At 32.1% G+C, this 18138-nt stretch overlaps 1 protein-coding gene across 4 annotated transcripts in view; it reads right to left on the minus strand.

Annotated features, from left to right (window-relative positions):
* LOC143044407 (paladin-like) overlaps window positions 1-18138 on the minus strand; it is a 127843-nt gene that overhangs the window by 73624 nt on the left and 36081 nt on the right. The window contains exons 1-2 of one of the 4 annotated variants that reach the window (XM_076216412.1): window positions 8859-8975; window positions 1509-1640 (exon numbers count right to left, since the gene is read on the minus strand). The exons of 1 other annotated variant lie outside the window; for it this stretch is intronic. In XM_076216412.1, coding sequence (XP_076072527.1) covers window positions 1509-1530 — 22 coding nt within the window. In that variant the 5' untranslated portion in view covers window positions 1531-1640; window positions 8859-8975. Of the gene's footprint in view, window positions 1-1508; window positions 1641-8858; window positions 8988-18138 lie in introns of those variants that run through there. 2 more of the 4 variants (XM_076216411.1, XM_076216413.1) reach the window with 2 other exon arrangements.

An 18138-nucleotide genomic window follows, 5' to 3' on the forward strand; every position in this document is an offset into this window, starting at 1 on the left:
TCTATATTTTTCTAATTTGCCAACTGAACCTTTTATGATAATCGATAAACAATGTCAAAAGCAAACAATCCCTTGTACTCAAAATTTGCTTTGCTCATTTACATTTGACACAAATCCAATGAAATATTTGAATTTGATCTGAGAATTGTTCCACGTCCTACCATCCCATATTACCCTGAAGTCAAGTGGTATTGTATTGGGGTCACAACACCATTTCATTGGTTACCACAATGATGAATGGCTTTTACTAGTTTTTATTGGAAATTGCCAAAGCCAAAGGAAAAATGATTATACCAATAATTTGAAATATTACTTTGTCTAGGAAAGAGCTTATTATGTTAGTTGCCTTTCATTACAATAAATAATTGATTACATTGTATTGGTCAGCTGGGTAAATGGTCACTTAAGTACTAAACTAAGGTTATGAAATCAGCCTGTTTATAGAATGTCTTCCGTTTTCAAAAGATGAAGATGTAATGTGTAATGAATAGAAGTATAGATCAATTGATAGATTGTTCAATGTCCAGCGGCAAATATTTCATACATATTAAGGACAAAGGAGATTCAGATGATACATCAATAAGACACCTGCCTGACCAATGACACAAAAGGAAATAACAAGTCAACACATAGTTTTCAACAACACACATGCTTTAACAATACACATTGTCGCTATTTAGAAATTTTGTGCACTAGAGAGGTTTTAGAACAAAACCATATTTGCACACAACCAGATTAGAGATATACATGAAGATCATTGCTAAAATAGACTCCAAAAAGATGATCTTTGTCAAATATCTCAAAGTTTTCAACTCCTAATTTTCTAAAACTCAATATTGGAAAAGATCACACATAGGAAGCACACAATTCTTAAATTCCTAGAAAAATAGAAAAAAATGCCTACATATCTTTTTTTTAAAGTGAGCGCCACTCAGTATTGTTAAATATTCTCAATTTCCACAGAATTTTTACAATTGATTATAAAGTTTATTTATATCATTAATATTGTTTTGTGTAATATTATATATAGCACTTAACATTTTATATGCTTGTGTAAATTACAATGTACAACCTAGTTCATTGGACTTCCTTCAGTTTTTATTAGGATATTTTATGACTGTGACAAGCTAAACAAATAGTACAATTTTTTCCAACTAACCTGTTTGAAATAGTTCATGAGTTATGGGTTTTATACTTATTATATTTTTAGTGTGCTGAATTGACATTTTTAATTATTTTCTGAAGAAATGTCTCCTATTTAAACTTTCATATATGTATTTTTAAATTGCTTAGATGTCAATTTGTGACTATTTATATTTTTAGAATTTTTCTCAAGCAAACATAAATGATATTGTTTTCAACTTATATTATGATTATTGGCATAAAATTTTCTCCTTTTTCCATGAAAACTAATATAAATGTTCTTTATGTATATTATCCTTGAAATTTTTCAAAATAAATATTATTTTTTTCAATTTGAGAAAATATTTCCATTTATGTAAATTTACCTGTACTTTCGGCTGTTCCCATAATTTTTATTCCATAATAAAAGGTTACAGGTGAATCCTATAACTTCCTGTTCATGTAAGTATAATGTCCTCTCTTTACATATATATATACGTATATATCACCTTAAGTCCCTTGGAAACAATAATAAAACAATAGCCATTAGCATATATGCTATATATACATATTGTAAGCATCATGAAATTTTGACTTGCAATTGAGAAAGCATCAATTATTCATACCAGAATCATTATATACCAGAGGATAGTTTTATCACTTCAATATACTGTTCAATTAATTTCCCAAATGTATGACATTAATCTGGATTAAACTATAAAAGCAGCTCAGATACTTTGTCAAATGTTATCAAAATAATGTTTTATGAGTCTTAAGCAAACACTATTTATTTAAATCAAACATTTTTTTTTCATTTAGTTTCCAGGAACAATAGTCGTAACACACATTTAAAACTCAAGGGACTTGCTTTAACAAAACATAATGTTCCAACATCCAATTCTATGAACTGAACATAATAGAGGCGACAGTTTACTGCAAAATAATATTCGATCCTTTTTATTTCACATAAACTTGTTTTATATCTTTTAAGGAACTGAAGAGATATTTTGTAATTTGTCTTACTAGCCAAAAGGGATTCAGAATTGATATTTTATTACACAATATCTAACACAATGCATACACCTACGTACTATCTAGTATTCAGTTGATGTTTAGTCAGTTTTCCTGAACTTTCCTCCATAATTCACATTTCTAAATTCACTAAATTAGGACTTCTTTAGTCAATCTTAGTGTCCTTACATGCATAGTCTAGACAGAAAATATTTAAAAATTTCTTCCCATGAGAGTAAACCCAGTGTATGGCAGCCTCATCTATAGTAATTTTGAATGAAAAGCATTTGTTAGGCTTGATTTACTGCAATAATAGAATTACTTTGTAGCAAAACTGTTAGTATGTACACATAGGAGTAAATTGTCCGTACATTCACTAACTTTTACTATTCCCAACAGACCCTCACATTTAGAAATCTGGTACATCAATGCCAGTAAGCGATAAAATAATGAGTAAAAAATCAGGAAAAGTATTGAGTTATAAATCAGGCAAAGCATTATGTTCCAAAGCCGGTAAAACAATGAGTTTAAAATCAGGAAACACAATGAATGTGTTCAAGCAGGTAATATCATCAGTTAAAAAGCAGGTTAAGGATGTTCGCTGCTCAGTTTCAAAATAAATAACTTTTCATAAAACTAGTATGTATTGATAGGTAATAAATTGATGAATCAAAAAAGCAAAAAAAAATATAGGGGTCAATGTGCTTGTTTTCGAGATATTAGCCATTGGAATTTTGGTGGGAAAATGTTCTCTCTTGACTTTTCATAGTTTTATCATTGACCAGTTAAAGTTCTCAAATACTATTAAAAAATAAATAAAATTTTATAAGACTTTAACAAATGACTTATAACTATACATGTAAAAGATTTATAAAAAGAAAAATGGGGGTTCATGGGGATATTTTTTTAAGGTAATCAAATCGATAAAACTAGAGGATTCCAAAAATCTGACAAAAATTCCAAAACATGACAAGCAGACATCCTTAAGCATTAAGTTCAAAATCAGGCAAAGACCAATTAGTTTAGTTTAAAACTCCGCTAAAGTAATGAGTTAAAAATCAGGTAAAGTAATGAGTTAGAAATCAGGTAAAGAAATGAGTTAAAAATCAGGTAAAGTAATGAGTTAGAGATCAGGTAAAGAAATGAGTTAAAAATCAGGTAAAGAAATGAGTTAGAAATCAGGTAAAGCAATGATGTGTTAGAAATCAGGTAAAGTAATGAGTTAGATATCAGGAAAAGTAATGAGTTAGAAATCAGGTAAAGAAATGAGTAAGAAATCGGGTACAGTTATGAGTAAGATATCATGTAAAGAAATGAGTTAGATATCAGGAAAAGTAATGAGTTAGAAATCAGGTAAAGAAATGAGTAAGAAATCGGGTACAGTTATGAGTTAGATATCAGGTAAAGAAATGAGTTAGATATCAGAAAAGTAATGAGTTAGAAATCAGGTAAAGAAATGAGTAAGAAATCGGGTACAGTTATGAGTTAGATATCAGGTAAAGCAATGAGTTAAAAATCAGGCAAATCAATGAGTTAGAAATCAGGTAAAGCAAACACTTGCATTACAATTATTTAATAGTTATTCCACGAGGACGCAGTGTGTCAGTGTTAGATCACCTGAATGACCAGAGACCAGAGGGTGATCTAACACTGACACAACAAATCCGAATGGGATAACTATTTTACATCCCAGCTGTTTTTGAGATTAGACGAAAAAAACCATTTACAATTCATAAAATTTTGTTAAGAACGCCACACAATCATTATAATATACTTATGATTTATACCCTTTATGACCTCCGAACATGATGAGTAGATATCAAACAATGTCAACTTGCCCCACTGGCCAATCGGCACTTTATAAAAATTGCCCAACTCTTGTTTACCGACTCGCCCCACTTTTGAAAAAGCGTAAAATCAAATTGAACAATCAGTCTGACAACTCACTTATTATCTAAAAGGGTTTTAAAACCCCACTGAATAAAAGGTCTGCCAACTCGCCCCACTTATAAAAATATCTTGCTTCCTTTAAGTATGTTAAATTAACAATAGTTCATATCCAGTCGTCCTGGTGTAGTGGTATGTGTCACAGCTTGATATGCTAAAGGTCTTGAGTTCGAATCCCAGCATATACACTGGATTTTTACTACGTGAATTTTGAAAGATAGTCTTTTCCATATAATTGTATATTTAATTATAAGTTTTATAGTGGATTTGACATTCACGCCAAAATGTTACAGAACAAAGGAAAGCATGCATAACAAAGAAACTCAAACTGGGGTGATCTGGCTCAGATCACCCCAGATCACCCCTGACGTTAGAACAAAGGAGCTGAGATGTAAAGTTAGAGATCATGCAGGTTAACTGATGACATTTAGGGAAAGGTAAGTCCCTGAGAACAATCTATCCTCTACAGGTAAAACCATTTGCTTGTTGTAGAAACATACAATTTGAAAACTTCTATCTGTAAATCAGTGCTCAAGTCTAAATACTACAGCTAAGTCGGTGCTTAAGTTTTATAAAACAAGTATGAAAAATCAACTATTACCTTAAGTTTTTTAAAAGGTTAAACAGTACACATGTACTAAAACAATAATAAAAAAAAAGAAACAAATGCCAAAAAATTGACACCTACTCAAATAAGGAATAAACTTAATAATCAAGTAGCATATTAACCACACATGCATATTAACATTGTTAAACTAATGACTGTTGTTCGTTTATAAAACTATTTCAAGGCCATAATGCTACCTTTAATGACTTCCAATGACCAGTTTGTATGTTTATAATTTTGGTTTCAAAATTACCAATTATGTCTTGAACAAAATATATATGTTTGATATGTCTAGACAACCAAATGCTATGTTGATCCAAAAAGGACAGCAAGATAGAAGACAAAATCTTTTCTAGTAAGATATTATGCAATTAAGGATTTAAAAGTGCAGTAAGAAAGAAGACAAAATCTTCACTGATAACATATTATACAATTAAGGATTAAAGTACATATCAATCTTCAAGAGCTATCAGATCTCCATTTGTTTCTGTCAAACTATGTATTTTTAATGCAATAATTGCATGTATGAGACTGAGAGCTTTCTCTAATGCTAAAGAACTTGGAACTAAAAAAAAAAATACAGAAGATTGCTTACAGCAATTAAGCCATATGTCTGAACAAACTTTTCCCAGAGGCGGATTAAGAGGAGGCCCCCCTTTCTTGGAACAATTTGGTTGATTATATAGGGAATCACTGAAGCATGATTGGAGGGGCTCCCTTTTAGGCAGTCAGTGGGCCCCACTTGAAAAAAGATTCTGGCTCCACCACTGTTTCCCCTTTTCTATCTTTCCTTAACTGCTTCAGTCTTTTGAGGTTGATTAAAGATGATTTAACGTACATGGTCATCACTATGGGCCTAGTAACAGAGGGAGAACAAAGTATGTTTAAAACAGTCATCTTTTGTGACATACAGGGGCGGATCCAGCCATTCTAAAAAGAGGGGGGGTTCCCAGCACAGGATAAAGGGGGGTGGGTTCCAACTATATGTCCCCATTCAAATGCATTGATCAGCCAAAAAAAAAAGCAGGGGTTCCAACCCCCGGAACCACACCCTGGATCCGCCAATGACATATAAAAAAATATTCACATACACTTTTACCAGGTATAATGCATCAAAATTTGGCTACTGTGAATTCATTACTATCCATTGTATACTAATTTTCGTGGATTATTTGGGTAAAGGTAAACCACAAAATTAATTAAATGTTCAATGAATGACAAATTTTCTATAGGCATGCATGCAGACATTTGCAAAACCACAAAATCAAATATCTACCAACATGTAAGTTATTCTTAATCCATGAAAAATTGGTACTGACAAAATATGAATCCTCAGTATTTGGGGAAAACCTATCTAACCAATACCCATAAATCACAAGCAAAGAATGAGGCAATGTTCTGATCAGTTCAGATTTCCTTTAGGTTAAAAAGCTGAGTTTGTAATGAGTTATGATTCTACAAATGTCTGTCATCTAATTGGTATTTCACTGGTGAATAATAGGAGAGATAGCAGGTGTCTTGTTATAGTGTAAGACAATAACATACAAATCAAATTAAAGCTTAACTGACATATCCATATATTCAAATCTTAATTGGGAAATTAACAAGCCTATTTTGTCTTGAGCATTGCCAGTTAATGTAATTATTCCATCTTTTTTTCCAAATAAGACGATGCCTAGTTACAATAACATTCCTGATTATGAAACTGAAACCTGTAAACGCAGTCTAAAAATAAGGAGATGTGGTATAATTGAGGGTGTGGAGGGGGTTTACGGAGAAGAGAATATGTACAGAATAAAAAGCCAAAAAATAAAAAAAATGGAAATTAGGCAAAAAATATTAAAGTATGGAGAATAGTGTGTACTGAAAAATAAAGAATATTGAATAACAGGCAAATTTGGACAAGGTTATGAAGGGTTAAAATTGGCCAAAATATTACTTAAATTTCATGAAGAAATAATTGTGATAATACTAGTAAAACAAAACATATTTTTCTGGCTCTTTCCTTTACAATTATGAAGCTATGACCCCTTAAATAAACATATTTTTTATTTTCAGGTCAATTTTGGTACTATTTTTCAAATTTTATAATTTTTGGCATATTAACCTTGGCCACCATCCACAACCCAAAAAGTTTTGAAATTGATAAATTTTATATCAAAATTGGAATCTTTTGGTTACAACACATTTTGGATCGTAGGTGGCAGCAAAGGTGTGTCTAAAGCTTTTAGGTCATAAAATTGCACAAAATCATCTTATCTTGACAAAATGTCCAAAACGGGCTTAATTACCTTGAAGAATATTATATACTTTTATGAAAAGAACTGATGTATTTTAAGCATTAAGACTTTTGAAATAGACCCATTTACAAAACAAATTGTGACCTTTTTGGTGTTTTATGATCAAGTTGTTATTAAAGGCCATTTTGTGCCATAAGTGAACCTAATCCTTTATAAAGGATAGAGAAAACAGAGTAACAAAATTAAAGAATATAGAACACAGAATCCCCCCCCCACAGCACTTTCATCATATAAATTTTTCATATTTTTTTATCAAATATCCATATCATATAAACTTTAAATAGAGCGAGTCTGTAACCAGCCAAAAAAGATTCATTAACAGAATTGACGGGAAAACATTACCATTAAAAAAGGTTTGGTTTCCCAACATGTCTTTATGGAAAAATTAGTCCCACTAGAATTTCAAATCAATTCTGTTCAATCACAAGCCTCATAAAAATGTTTGCACTGATGGCATTCATGTATGGAGGGAGATATAAAATACAGATTTTTATGAAGCTGGCAATTCCATTTATTGTTCTGCTAGGCAGTCAACACTGTCATAAAACAATGTAATTTACAGGGAATGATTGCAGCAACAAGCTAAAATTATTAGTATACACCAGTAATCCCAACACTAGCACACTGAAAATACATTGAGCTAATCAGATAGTTAAGGCCAATCAAACTTAATGTGCAGATTTCGATTCACAAGAGCAAAAAGGAAAGAGTATAAAAATAAGGAGATGTGGTATGATTGCCAATGAGAAAACTATCCACAAGAGTTCAAATGAAGTGGATGTTAGCAATTAAAGGCAACTGAACAGCCTTCAACAATGAGAAATCCTATATCATAATAGTCAGCTATAAGAGGCAAGGACATGAAAAATGTGAGAAAACAATTTCAAACATGAGTATTTTAAAATGAGCTGGTACTATTACACTGTTATTATAATATTCACAGAAATGAATGATGATATTTTTTTCAAAACAATAGAATTGTTTGCTTCAAATAGGGCCAATTTTAATTGAAGAAATATTTTTTAAATGGTCCAATACTAGGCATTAATTTAATAGCCATGAGTAAAATATGGTGTTGGTGATAAATTATTATTTTGGTATTAAAGCCGTATGTAGCTATTGATCTGACTTTTTTTTTTATGGTAACTTGAGGGCAGTGTGCATAAGCAAGACGGACATGGCACCACATTGAATTACAATAAATATGTAGTAAATAATATTGCTAGTTTTATTTTTCTAAAGTATAAAACAAACATGCAAATGATCATTGTAAACAGTTCCAAACAAATGTTCAATAATGTTTAAAGCAAAATAGTTAGAATAAATTCATGCCCTGCACATTGATTCTAATTTTATTGAGTAAGTTGTATCTTACAGTTTAGTTCCAAAAGAGGTAACGAATTTACTAACGAATTCATAGAACTAATGTAAAGTATCATCGTTGTATGATATAATGAGCATTATTTTAACTCCCAATTTCTTTTCCCCACCCCCACCCCACCCCCATTGTTAGTAATTTTTCTGTCTAGTTCAGATTGGCAACTTTGTACCTGTCTATTAATTTGATGTGATATAAAAAGCATTGGAACAAATTGGGTCACTTTTTTAATAGACGTATGTACATGTCATTTAATTTCTTCATGAACTGCATTAATTGATGGTTGCTTTAAATGTCCAGTGGCAAATATTTTATGCAAGCTCAACAAAATTTTCTATTGGATTCCAATTATTTGAAGAAATGTATACAATTATTTATTTTCCAAAAAAAATTTAGATCCGAAAAAGAGAAAATTATTTCCACAAATGAGATACTAATGTGACAAAGAGTGTCAGGGGAAAAAAAATTGCCTAATTAATAAAACTTTACTCACCCATCTATCAGCGTGACAAGTTCTACAATTTTAATGAACTATCCCGATGTGTATACATTCATCAAGATATCTCAGTTTTCAACTGACAACACGTCAAAATTGTCTCCAAAAATTGTCTCCGATAATGTAAGCCTTAAGGATATTAACAGTCTAAAATCAAACAAATTTATATCTTTTTTTCTAACAGCTTCTAGATCAATACTGTAGCAGAGTGAATCCTCTGGATACCATTAACATTGTCAACAAGAATTATTGCTACAGTTACATATATTTATATTTGATTTCCATAAGGACTTTGTAATTTTGACCAATAGATATCCTCTGACATTATTGGTGGGATAAGGTTTAGTCAATTCTCACATGGAAACATATTGTCTAATGCTCACTTCTGTAGAGGAATGTGGTATTGTAGTTCTGATGATGATACAATGGGAACATTAAATTCAAATCCAATTAATCATTACAGCTTAATTAAACTATTCAGAGCATTTGTTTAAACGCATACATTAATCATTTACTTAGCAGAAGAAATAGAATATCATTGTTAAGCCGTCATCATTTACTCAGGCAATTAAATGAGAACACTAAATTACAACACAAATTGACTCTATATTTTGCAACATTTTCTAATTAACTAATTTAATATTGAATATTTTTCAATGGTATGATTCTGAGACATTTTTGTTCAAATATAGAATAAAGACTCTAATTTGTCTCAAAGATAACGCTCAAATAAGACATTATTTTGTATCTGATGAGTTTTGGTAAAACTAATTAATTTTGTTAGATTTGCTCAGCTGCAGGTAAATTTTGAAACTCATAAAAAAAAGTAGAAACATTTAATTGTTTTGGAATATAAATACATTTTTAGTTGGTAAGTTTGGGCAAAGTGAAACAAAAAACAACTTTGGTCAATTTCAGTAGCAAGTCCAGAATCCACAAGGTCAATCTCTTAGCTTCTGCTAAACAATAGCATTTTAAAGTGGATTGATTCATATTGATGATTATGTCAATGTATGATATTTTAAAATTAATTGAAATATTTGCAATCACTGAAATCAATACCGTGAAAAAGTATTTAAACACCAAACTACAAATCAACAAAATAATGCTTTAGGTAAATGAACAATTTTTTAAAATATGTTGGAAGTTTTGAAAGCCTAAAGTCTGCACTCAGATTATATAATTCTCTAATGACACACAGAGTTATTTCTATGTCTGTAATTACTGCTTCTTACTTTACTGTTGACATCTTAAATCTCCAGAGAATTGTCCATTTTATAGCATGAAAACCTTATGCATATAATCATTTAAAGTCTTAGAATAAAATGTGTTCTTCAAAAACAATCAGATTCATTTTAATTTAAACAGAAATGCATCATGACCATATAGTCATGGTAACTAAACTTGTTAATGAAATCCAATTATCCAGCAACTGACATGTCAGCAAGGGCAAATAAACTAGCAGTTATACAAAAGGAAACTATAAAACAGACATGTCAACTAGAGGCTCTAAAGAGCCTGTGTCGCTCACCTTGGTCTATGTGAATATTAAACAAAGGACGCAGATGGATTCATGACAAAATTGTGTTTTGGTGATGGTGATGTGTTTGTACATCTTACTATCTTACTTTACTGAACATTCTTGCTGCTTACAATTATCTCTATCTATAATGAACTTGGCCCAGTAGTTTCAGAGGAGAAGATTTTTGTAAAAGATTACTAAGATTTACGAAAAATGGTTAAAAATTGACTATAAAGGGCAATAAGTTATAACTCCTAAAGGGGTCAACTGACCATTTCAGTCATGTTGACTTATTTGTAAATCTTACTTTGCTGAACATTATTGCTGTTTACAGTTTATCTCTAGCTATAATAATAGTCAAGATAATAACCAAAAACAGCAAAATTTCCTTAAAATTACCAATTCAGGGGCAGCAACCCAACAACAGATTGTCTGATTCATCTGAAAATTTCAGGGCAGATAGATCTTCACCTGATAATCAATTTTACTTCATGTCAGATTTGCTCTAAATGCTTTGGTTTTTGAGTTATAAGCCAAAAACTGAATTTTACCCCTTTGTTCTATTTTTAGCTGTTGCGGCCATCTTGGTTGGTTGGCCGAGTCACGCCACACATTTTTTAAACTAGATACCCCAATGATGATTGTGGCCAAGTTTGGTTTAATTTGGCCCAGTAGTTTCAGAGGAGAAGATTTTTGTAAAAGATTACTAAGATTTACGAAAAATGGTTAAAAATTGACTATAAAGGGCAATAACTCCTAAAGGGGTCAACTGACAATTTCAGTCGTGTTGACTTATTTGTAAATCTTACTTTGCTGAACATAATGGCTGTTCACTGTTTATCTCTATCTATAATATTATTCAAGATAATAACCAAAAACAGCAAAATTTCCTTAAAATTACCAATTCAGGGGCAGCAACCCTACAACGGGTTGTTCGATTCATCTGAAATTTTCAAGGAAAATAGATCTTGACCTGATAAACAAATTAACTCCTGTCAGATTTGCTCTTAATGCTTTGGTTTTTGAGTTATAAGCCAAAAACTGCATTTTACCCCTATTATCTATTTTTAGCCATGGTGGCCATCTTGGTTGGTTGACCGGGTCACTGGACACAATTTTTTAAACTAGATACCCCAATGATGATTGTGGCCAAGTTTGGTTTAATTTGGCCCAGTAGTTTCAGAGGAGAAGATTTTTGTAAAGGATTACTCAGATTTACAAAAAATGGTTAAAAATTGACTATAAAGGGCAATAACTCCTAAAGGGGTCAACTGACCATTTCGGTAGTATAGACTTATTTGTAAATCTTATTTTGCTGAACATTATTGCTTTTTACAGTTTATCTTTATCTATAATATTATTCAAGATAATAACCAAAAACAGCAAAATTTCCTTAAAATTACCAATTCAGGGGCAGCAACCCAACAATGGGTTGACCGATTCATCTGAAATTTTCAGGGCAGATAGATCTTGACCTGACAAACAATTTAACCCCCGTGTCAGATTTGCTTTAAATGCTTTGGTTTCTGAGTTATAAGCCAAGAACTGCATTTTACCCCTATGTTCTATTTTTAGCCATGGCGGCCATCTTGGTTGGTTGACCGGGTCACCGGACACAATTTTTAAACTAGATACCCCAGTGATGATTGTGGCCAAGTTTGGTTTAATTTGGCCCAGTAGTTTCAGAGGAGAAGATTTTTGTAAAAGTTAACGACGGACGACGACGACGGACGACGGACGCCAAGTGATGAGAAAAGCTCACTTGGCCCTTTGGGCCAGGTGAGCTAAAAAGGGCATCAACTTACAAATTTTTGGTCCGACACAGAATCAAATATTAATACAATTTCAAAATACCAGCTGATTAAGAATAATTTTAGCACCAGATAATAAATCATGATATCAAATTTTATTTTGATGGAATTTAAGCCAGCACTTTGAATGGTCAAGCATTTTGGGTGGCCATTTTCAAAATGTCAGGTAACAAATAAATTACAACAAAATGCCTTGAGTGTGAAGGTAAAGGTAATATCTTTGACTAGCTTGCTTGCTAGCTGAACCATGAAGACATTCTTAGGTTAGGTATACTTCCCTCCCTTGAAAGTAGACTAGTCTGACAGATAACCAATCTATCTGTCTGTAGGACTAGAATACTCGATCGAAAGGAGGGAAGTTATACCTAACCTAATATTGATTACAGTTAAGCTACCAAGCAAGCTAGTCAAAGATATTACCTTTACCTACACACTCAAGGCTGCATTTTGCTGTAAACTTTTAAATTTTTTACCATAACATTTCTGTCAGGTGACCTGAAAAAGACATTTATAGATTAACATACAGTCCTTTAATTTAAAACAGAAGACAAGTGTCTGTACAGCATGTCAAGCATTGAATCAAATGGAGACTAGACAATTGTGAATAAATCTAGAAGAGACAAAGATCTGCCAACAGTTTTGTCAATTCTTATAACTTCAACTATCTCCAACATCAATCTCAATTGCAAGATAGATATCTTAAAATGTTCATAAAGCTCCGTCATCAATTAGCAATCAAAATCTTGAACCTAGGTTTCCCTTCAGCTGCCACACAGATGGCATGTGATATGTCATATGTAAGATAGTCAACCTTTAAGTGTTGCATAAGTACTTTCTGCAGACAGGCTAACAGAAGGAAGAATAGAGTCTAAAAAATCCTTTTAATTCATAATTATAGTAAATCATTCTATTGTAATTCAAAAGCAGTACATTGTATACATGTACTTTTAAGGCATTTATAATTAATATCAAAGAAGCTGTTGTCTGATCTATCAAGAAATAGCCCTAAAAATAACTGCATGACTCCAGAGTACTTAGCAGAGAGACAGCAAATTAAAGTATTTTTTTTTATCCAGCTGAGAAACAAATCCACGATCTTTCAACCTTGAGGAGAGTTTGCTGTTGTGAGACCACTAAGTTAGATTTATCCATAACCACCATCAAGGATTATTTAACTTGCTTAATGTCCAGTGGCAAATATTTCATGAATATATGATGGAAAAGATTCAAGTTACTCAAGATAATTTTTGTAATCTTTATATATATATAGTTACACTTTTTAGTAACAGTACATTGATGATGACTTTTTGTGACAAATCATATCTTTTATGACTTTATTTATGACCTTGCAAGAAACAAATTATATTTATTATTGCTTTTTGTAATGCTAGCTTGCAAGGAACAAATTAGATTCATTGTTCAGAGTATGATGTTCTGTTTTGTAAAATAAAATGAATAACCCATGATAAATGAGAATATTCCCTATAATTTGAAACCTCTTCCTTATTCCCATGCAGTCATTCACTTCAAAAACTGTGTCTAGACTCTTAATATTGAACATTCTAATCTTTGTCACAGCAACATCAAATCACCATTCAACAAATGGTCTTTAGAGAGTTAGAGAACTTATTAAGTAATGAAAACTAGGAACAAAAGTTGAGACCTGAATGAAAAACAATATACAAACCACTAGAAAGATCCAGAAATCATTAAATATAACTTCTTACAACTTATAATAGCTTTTAAATAATGATATTTGAAGGGTACTCATGACCAAAGTAGTAGAAGAAAAACACATAAATTACAACATTTTGCATGCCTATCCAAAGAGAGGAACCATTTATAATTCAGTGATTTAGTTTGTTACTGTATATCATATTTATTTTTTTGTATAGGACTGTTAGTTATTTTGTTAGAATTGTTTATCATTTGTCATTGTGAGGCTTTTTATAGCTCAGGCTAAATATAAACAGTACTGCTTTCAGGAATGAGCAAAACCAATAGGTCATTGCAAGCAGCTTGTATTGATCTATTGGTTTTGCTCATTGTTGAAAGCCATACTGTAACCTATAGTGGCTAACATTTATGTCATTTGTCTCTGTTGGAGAGTTTTCTCATTGGCAATCATATCAACAACATGTTATTTCTATATTTAACCTTTAACAAATAAAGTGAACTTTAGCCATGGTTACGTTATACTTTTGATGACATATTATACCAGATATTAGCTCATATTACAAGGATTACTGGTATGAAATTGTTTATTAAACCTTTTCTGTGTGAAATGTCATGACCCATTGTTGTAGCTATGAAAGTGTCCTTTATGTTATCAGTTTTGAATTTGTCACGTGGTGTACAAGCAGCCGGATGAAGATGGAGATCATAAAAGATACTTAAAATAAGAAGAGAACAATCCTGACAATGCTATATATCACAACTAATGAAGTTACATTTTGAAAGAGGATGGTCTAGATTTCTGTATCAATTTTTCATGTGATTTTTCTCTATTCTTTTACATTTTTTGCCCACTACTGAGGGCCCTCATGGGGTTTTTGATTATGTGATTACTTGGCCGTTTTTTTAATGATTATTTGATTATTAAGCCAAATATTTCATGATTATTTGATTACCTAGGACTGTATTTTTAGTTTATGATTATTTGATTACTAAAGATAAGCAAATATTTAATGATTATGTGATTATATTGGCAAAAAAATGGTGATTATGTGATTACTAGGACCCCCCCATGAGGGGCCTCACTACTTCTATTCCTTATATATTTTTTGCCCATGATAATATTCTCTATTCATTAAATAAATTTAACACCCCATATGCTATATTCTTTATTTGACTCTTATGATTTTTTCTTTATTTTAAAATTATTTTCTGGGTCAATTATTCTGCTGATTTTACCCATCATTCTCTATCCTGTAACCCAATCCAAACACTCACAGTGGCAACAATTAGCACAGGAATAATTATATTATGTCAGAACAATGCTTTAAGGTGGTACCTTACACTACAGGGAGATAACTCTGTAAAGTCAGCTAAATGTTTAAATCACATTGTGTTGTTTAGGGAATATTGAGCTTCTCAATGATCAAAACTAGTGTTTGTCAAACTGTTATGTAACCAGTGTAATTTTTCTGATAAAATGGTTGGTTGAAATTTTTTGAAATTTTTATATATTTGTCAAAGAGTCAAAGTAAATGCTTTGCCAAAATTTTATGAAAATTAAACGATCTAAATTAATTGTAGGAAAAGTGTTGGGTACCACCTTAATTAGTGCTACTACAATATTATCTTTTTTATAAAGTTCAAACTGCTCAAAGGAATAACATTTCACAAAAGTGTCAAGGCAAAACAAAAGATCTATTAAAAAAACACATCTATAAAGAATCAATATATTGTTAAGGCAAAAGGTTGTTTTATTTTATCTTCATATCTGAAATATAAATTCAAGATATAAACATACTGAATCAATATTCAACTTTTGAACATTCATTTTCTGTAATGTGGGGTTCACACATTGCCGATTATTGCTCCCGTTTGAGATCAGACAGTGATACGACACGAAAAGTGAAAGAGTCGGTTTAGTATCCTCAATTATCTGGAATGTCCTATTATTGTATGAACGCAGTTGTTTTAGTTCGTAACAGATTCCTACTGGTCGGTAAGGGTCCGAATAGTTCGGCAAAGCACCCGGCAGTTAGGTGCGTCCTGTAACATTCGAGAAAAACTCAGCCGATTTTGTCAAGTCGGATTACAATTGTGCCTATGTCATGACAGATTCTGCTGTATCGGATCGAATTCCTAACAATGTTCTTTGTATTCGGGACAGTGTCCTGTGGAACGGGAATGATCTGGAGAAATTTTTCATTGATGTTTTTCTGCCGATTGAGTCCAGATTGCATCCAGATCTTGTCGATTGCGAACCGTTTTTGCCAAAACCGTTTCGAAACAGTCCCATTATTAATTCTAAATTCATCAATGATACCCACATCAGAGTCCCGACACTTACAGAATACAATACGACTGAGACCAGACAAAGCCTTTTGCAATGCGATAGAGGGGACTGTGATAGGATTACATTCCAACAGTACCTGATCATCCCGAGTATGCAGACAGTTTTCGAACGGATAACTTCTGTCATCGTCGGTTCACTGTCTTGTCACTATCTGATCTCTGTCAGATTACATTCGGTAGAGACGGGATGCAGTCGTGACAGACTCGGTCTAATTTTACCTGGCGAAAGATACAAATCGGATTAGAAGCAGATTTAGAACAGGATTATCAGGATAAATTTGCTTGGAAACAGTTGAATATCGACGCTTCCTGGACAATATCTGATTGTTGTCGTGATTAAATTTGTTTTTTTTACAAATTTTAATTAAAGTTGGAATTTACATCCACAATTCATAGGATCTTGATCAGACTTTTAATAAATTTTAATCGGGAATGCATGGTCCTGTCAAGGACGGCAGTAAAAATCGTGAATGTGTGACCCCAGCTTAAGAGACAACTTCAAAAAGCAATACAAGTAGTATACATTTTTCTTGATGACTTTCAATTATATTTTCAAACATGCATGTGTTAAATTTAATTGATTATGTCTTATACCACTTTCTATACACAAATACAGATTTATTGTGGTCAGTTTTATATCTTATATCTGGGGCCTCAGTTGACAGAGTAGTTCATATACTGTATCAATAACCTCTCAATATTTAGGTTATGAGTTTCAATCAACTTGAAGCATATGGCAGGTTAGTTTTACTTCAATCATGAATCAGCTTGTCATTTTACCTGTAGAAGGCAGTATAGAAATAAAAAAAGAAAATGTCGAACCATAAGAATGTCCCTGCTCAAGCTTTGCAATTTTCCAAGTTAAAAATCTACCTTTCTTCAGAAAGGTAATTAACTCGCAACCCGAATTTGAATCCTGTCTGCACGTTGTGGTTACTTCCTATATATTTAGTGGCAGGAGTGTGCCGAAAAAAAGGGTAGCTTTTTCATGCCCTGCTGGTTAGAACAGGGTTCTCTTTTCAAGTCTGCTGGTTAGAACAGGGTCACTTTTTCATGCCCTACTAGTGAGAACAGGGTCCTTTTTTAAACAAAGTATTTGTCTAGAACAGGATCACTTATTTAACCAAAGAGCTGTCAACGTATATTTTTTCCGCCTAACAGAAGTTCCACTGGAAACGTTGTTATAAAAAATGTCATAATATATGTTCCTGTCTATACCATTTATTCCCTTAGGAACATTTACTGTAATATTTATTCCAGTGTGGTGTATTATTCTCTCTAAACCTGAGTGAGTGAGTATGGGAAGTTTGTGTGATGTATTATACTCTCTAAGCCTGAGTGAGTGAGTATGGGAAGTAAGTGTGATTTATTATACTCTCTAAGCCTGAGTGAGTGAGTATGGGAAGTAAGTGTAATTTATTATACTCTCTAAGCCTGAGTGAGTGAGTATGGGAAGTAAGTGTGATTTATTATACTTTCTAAGCCTGAGTGAGTGAGTATGTAAAGTTCGTGTAATTTATCATACTCTCTAAGCCTGAGTGAGTGAGTATGGAAAGTTTGTGTAATTTATTATACACACTTAGTCTGAGTGAGTTAGTATGGGAAGTTAGTAAGATGTATTATACTCTCTAAGCCTGAGTGAATGAGTATGGGAAGTAAGTGTGATTTATTATACTCTCTAAGCCTGAGTGAATGAGTATGGGAACTTAGTGTGATTTATTATACTCTCTAAGCCTGAGTGAGTGAGTAAGGGAAGTAAGTGTAATTTATTATACTCTCTAAGCCTGAGTGAGTGAGTATGAAAAGTTAGTGTAATTTATTATACTTTCTAAGCCTATTAAGTGAGTGAGTAAGGGAAGTAAGTGTAATTTATTATACTCTCTAAGCCTGAGTGAGTGAGTATGAAAAGTTAGTGTGA

Source organism: Mytilus galloprovincialis, chromosome 9 (assembly GCF_965363235.1).
Source record: "Mytilus galloprovincialis chromosome 9, xbMytGall1.hap1.1, whole genome shotgun sequence".
In the NCBI taxonomy this organism is placed as follows: Eukaryota; Metazoa; Mollusca; class Bivalvia; order Mytilida; family Mytilidae; genus Mytilus; species Mytilus galloprovincialis.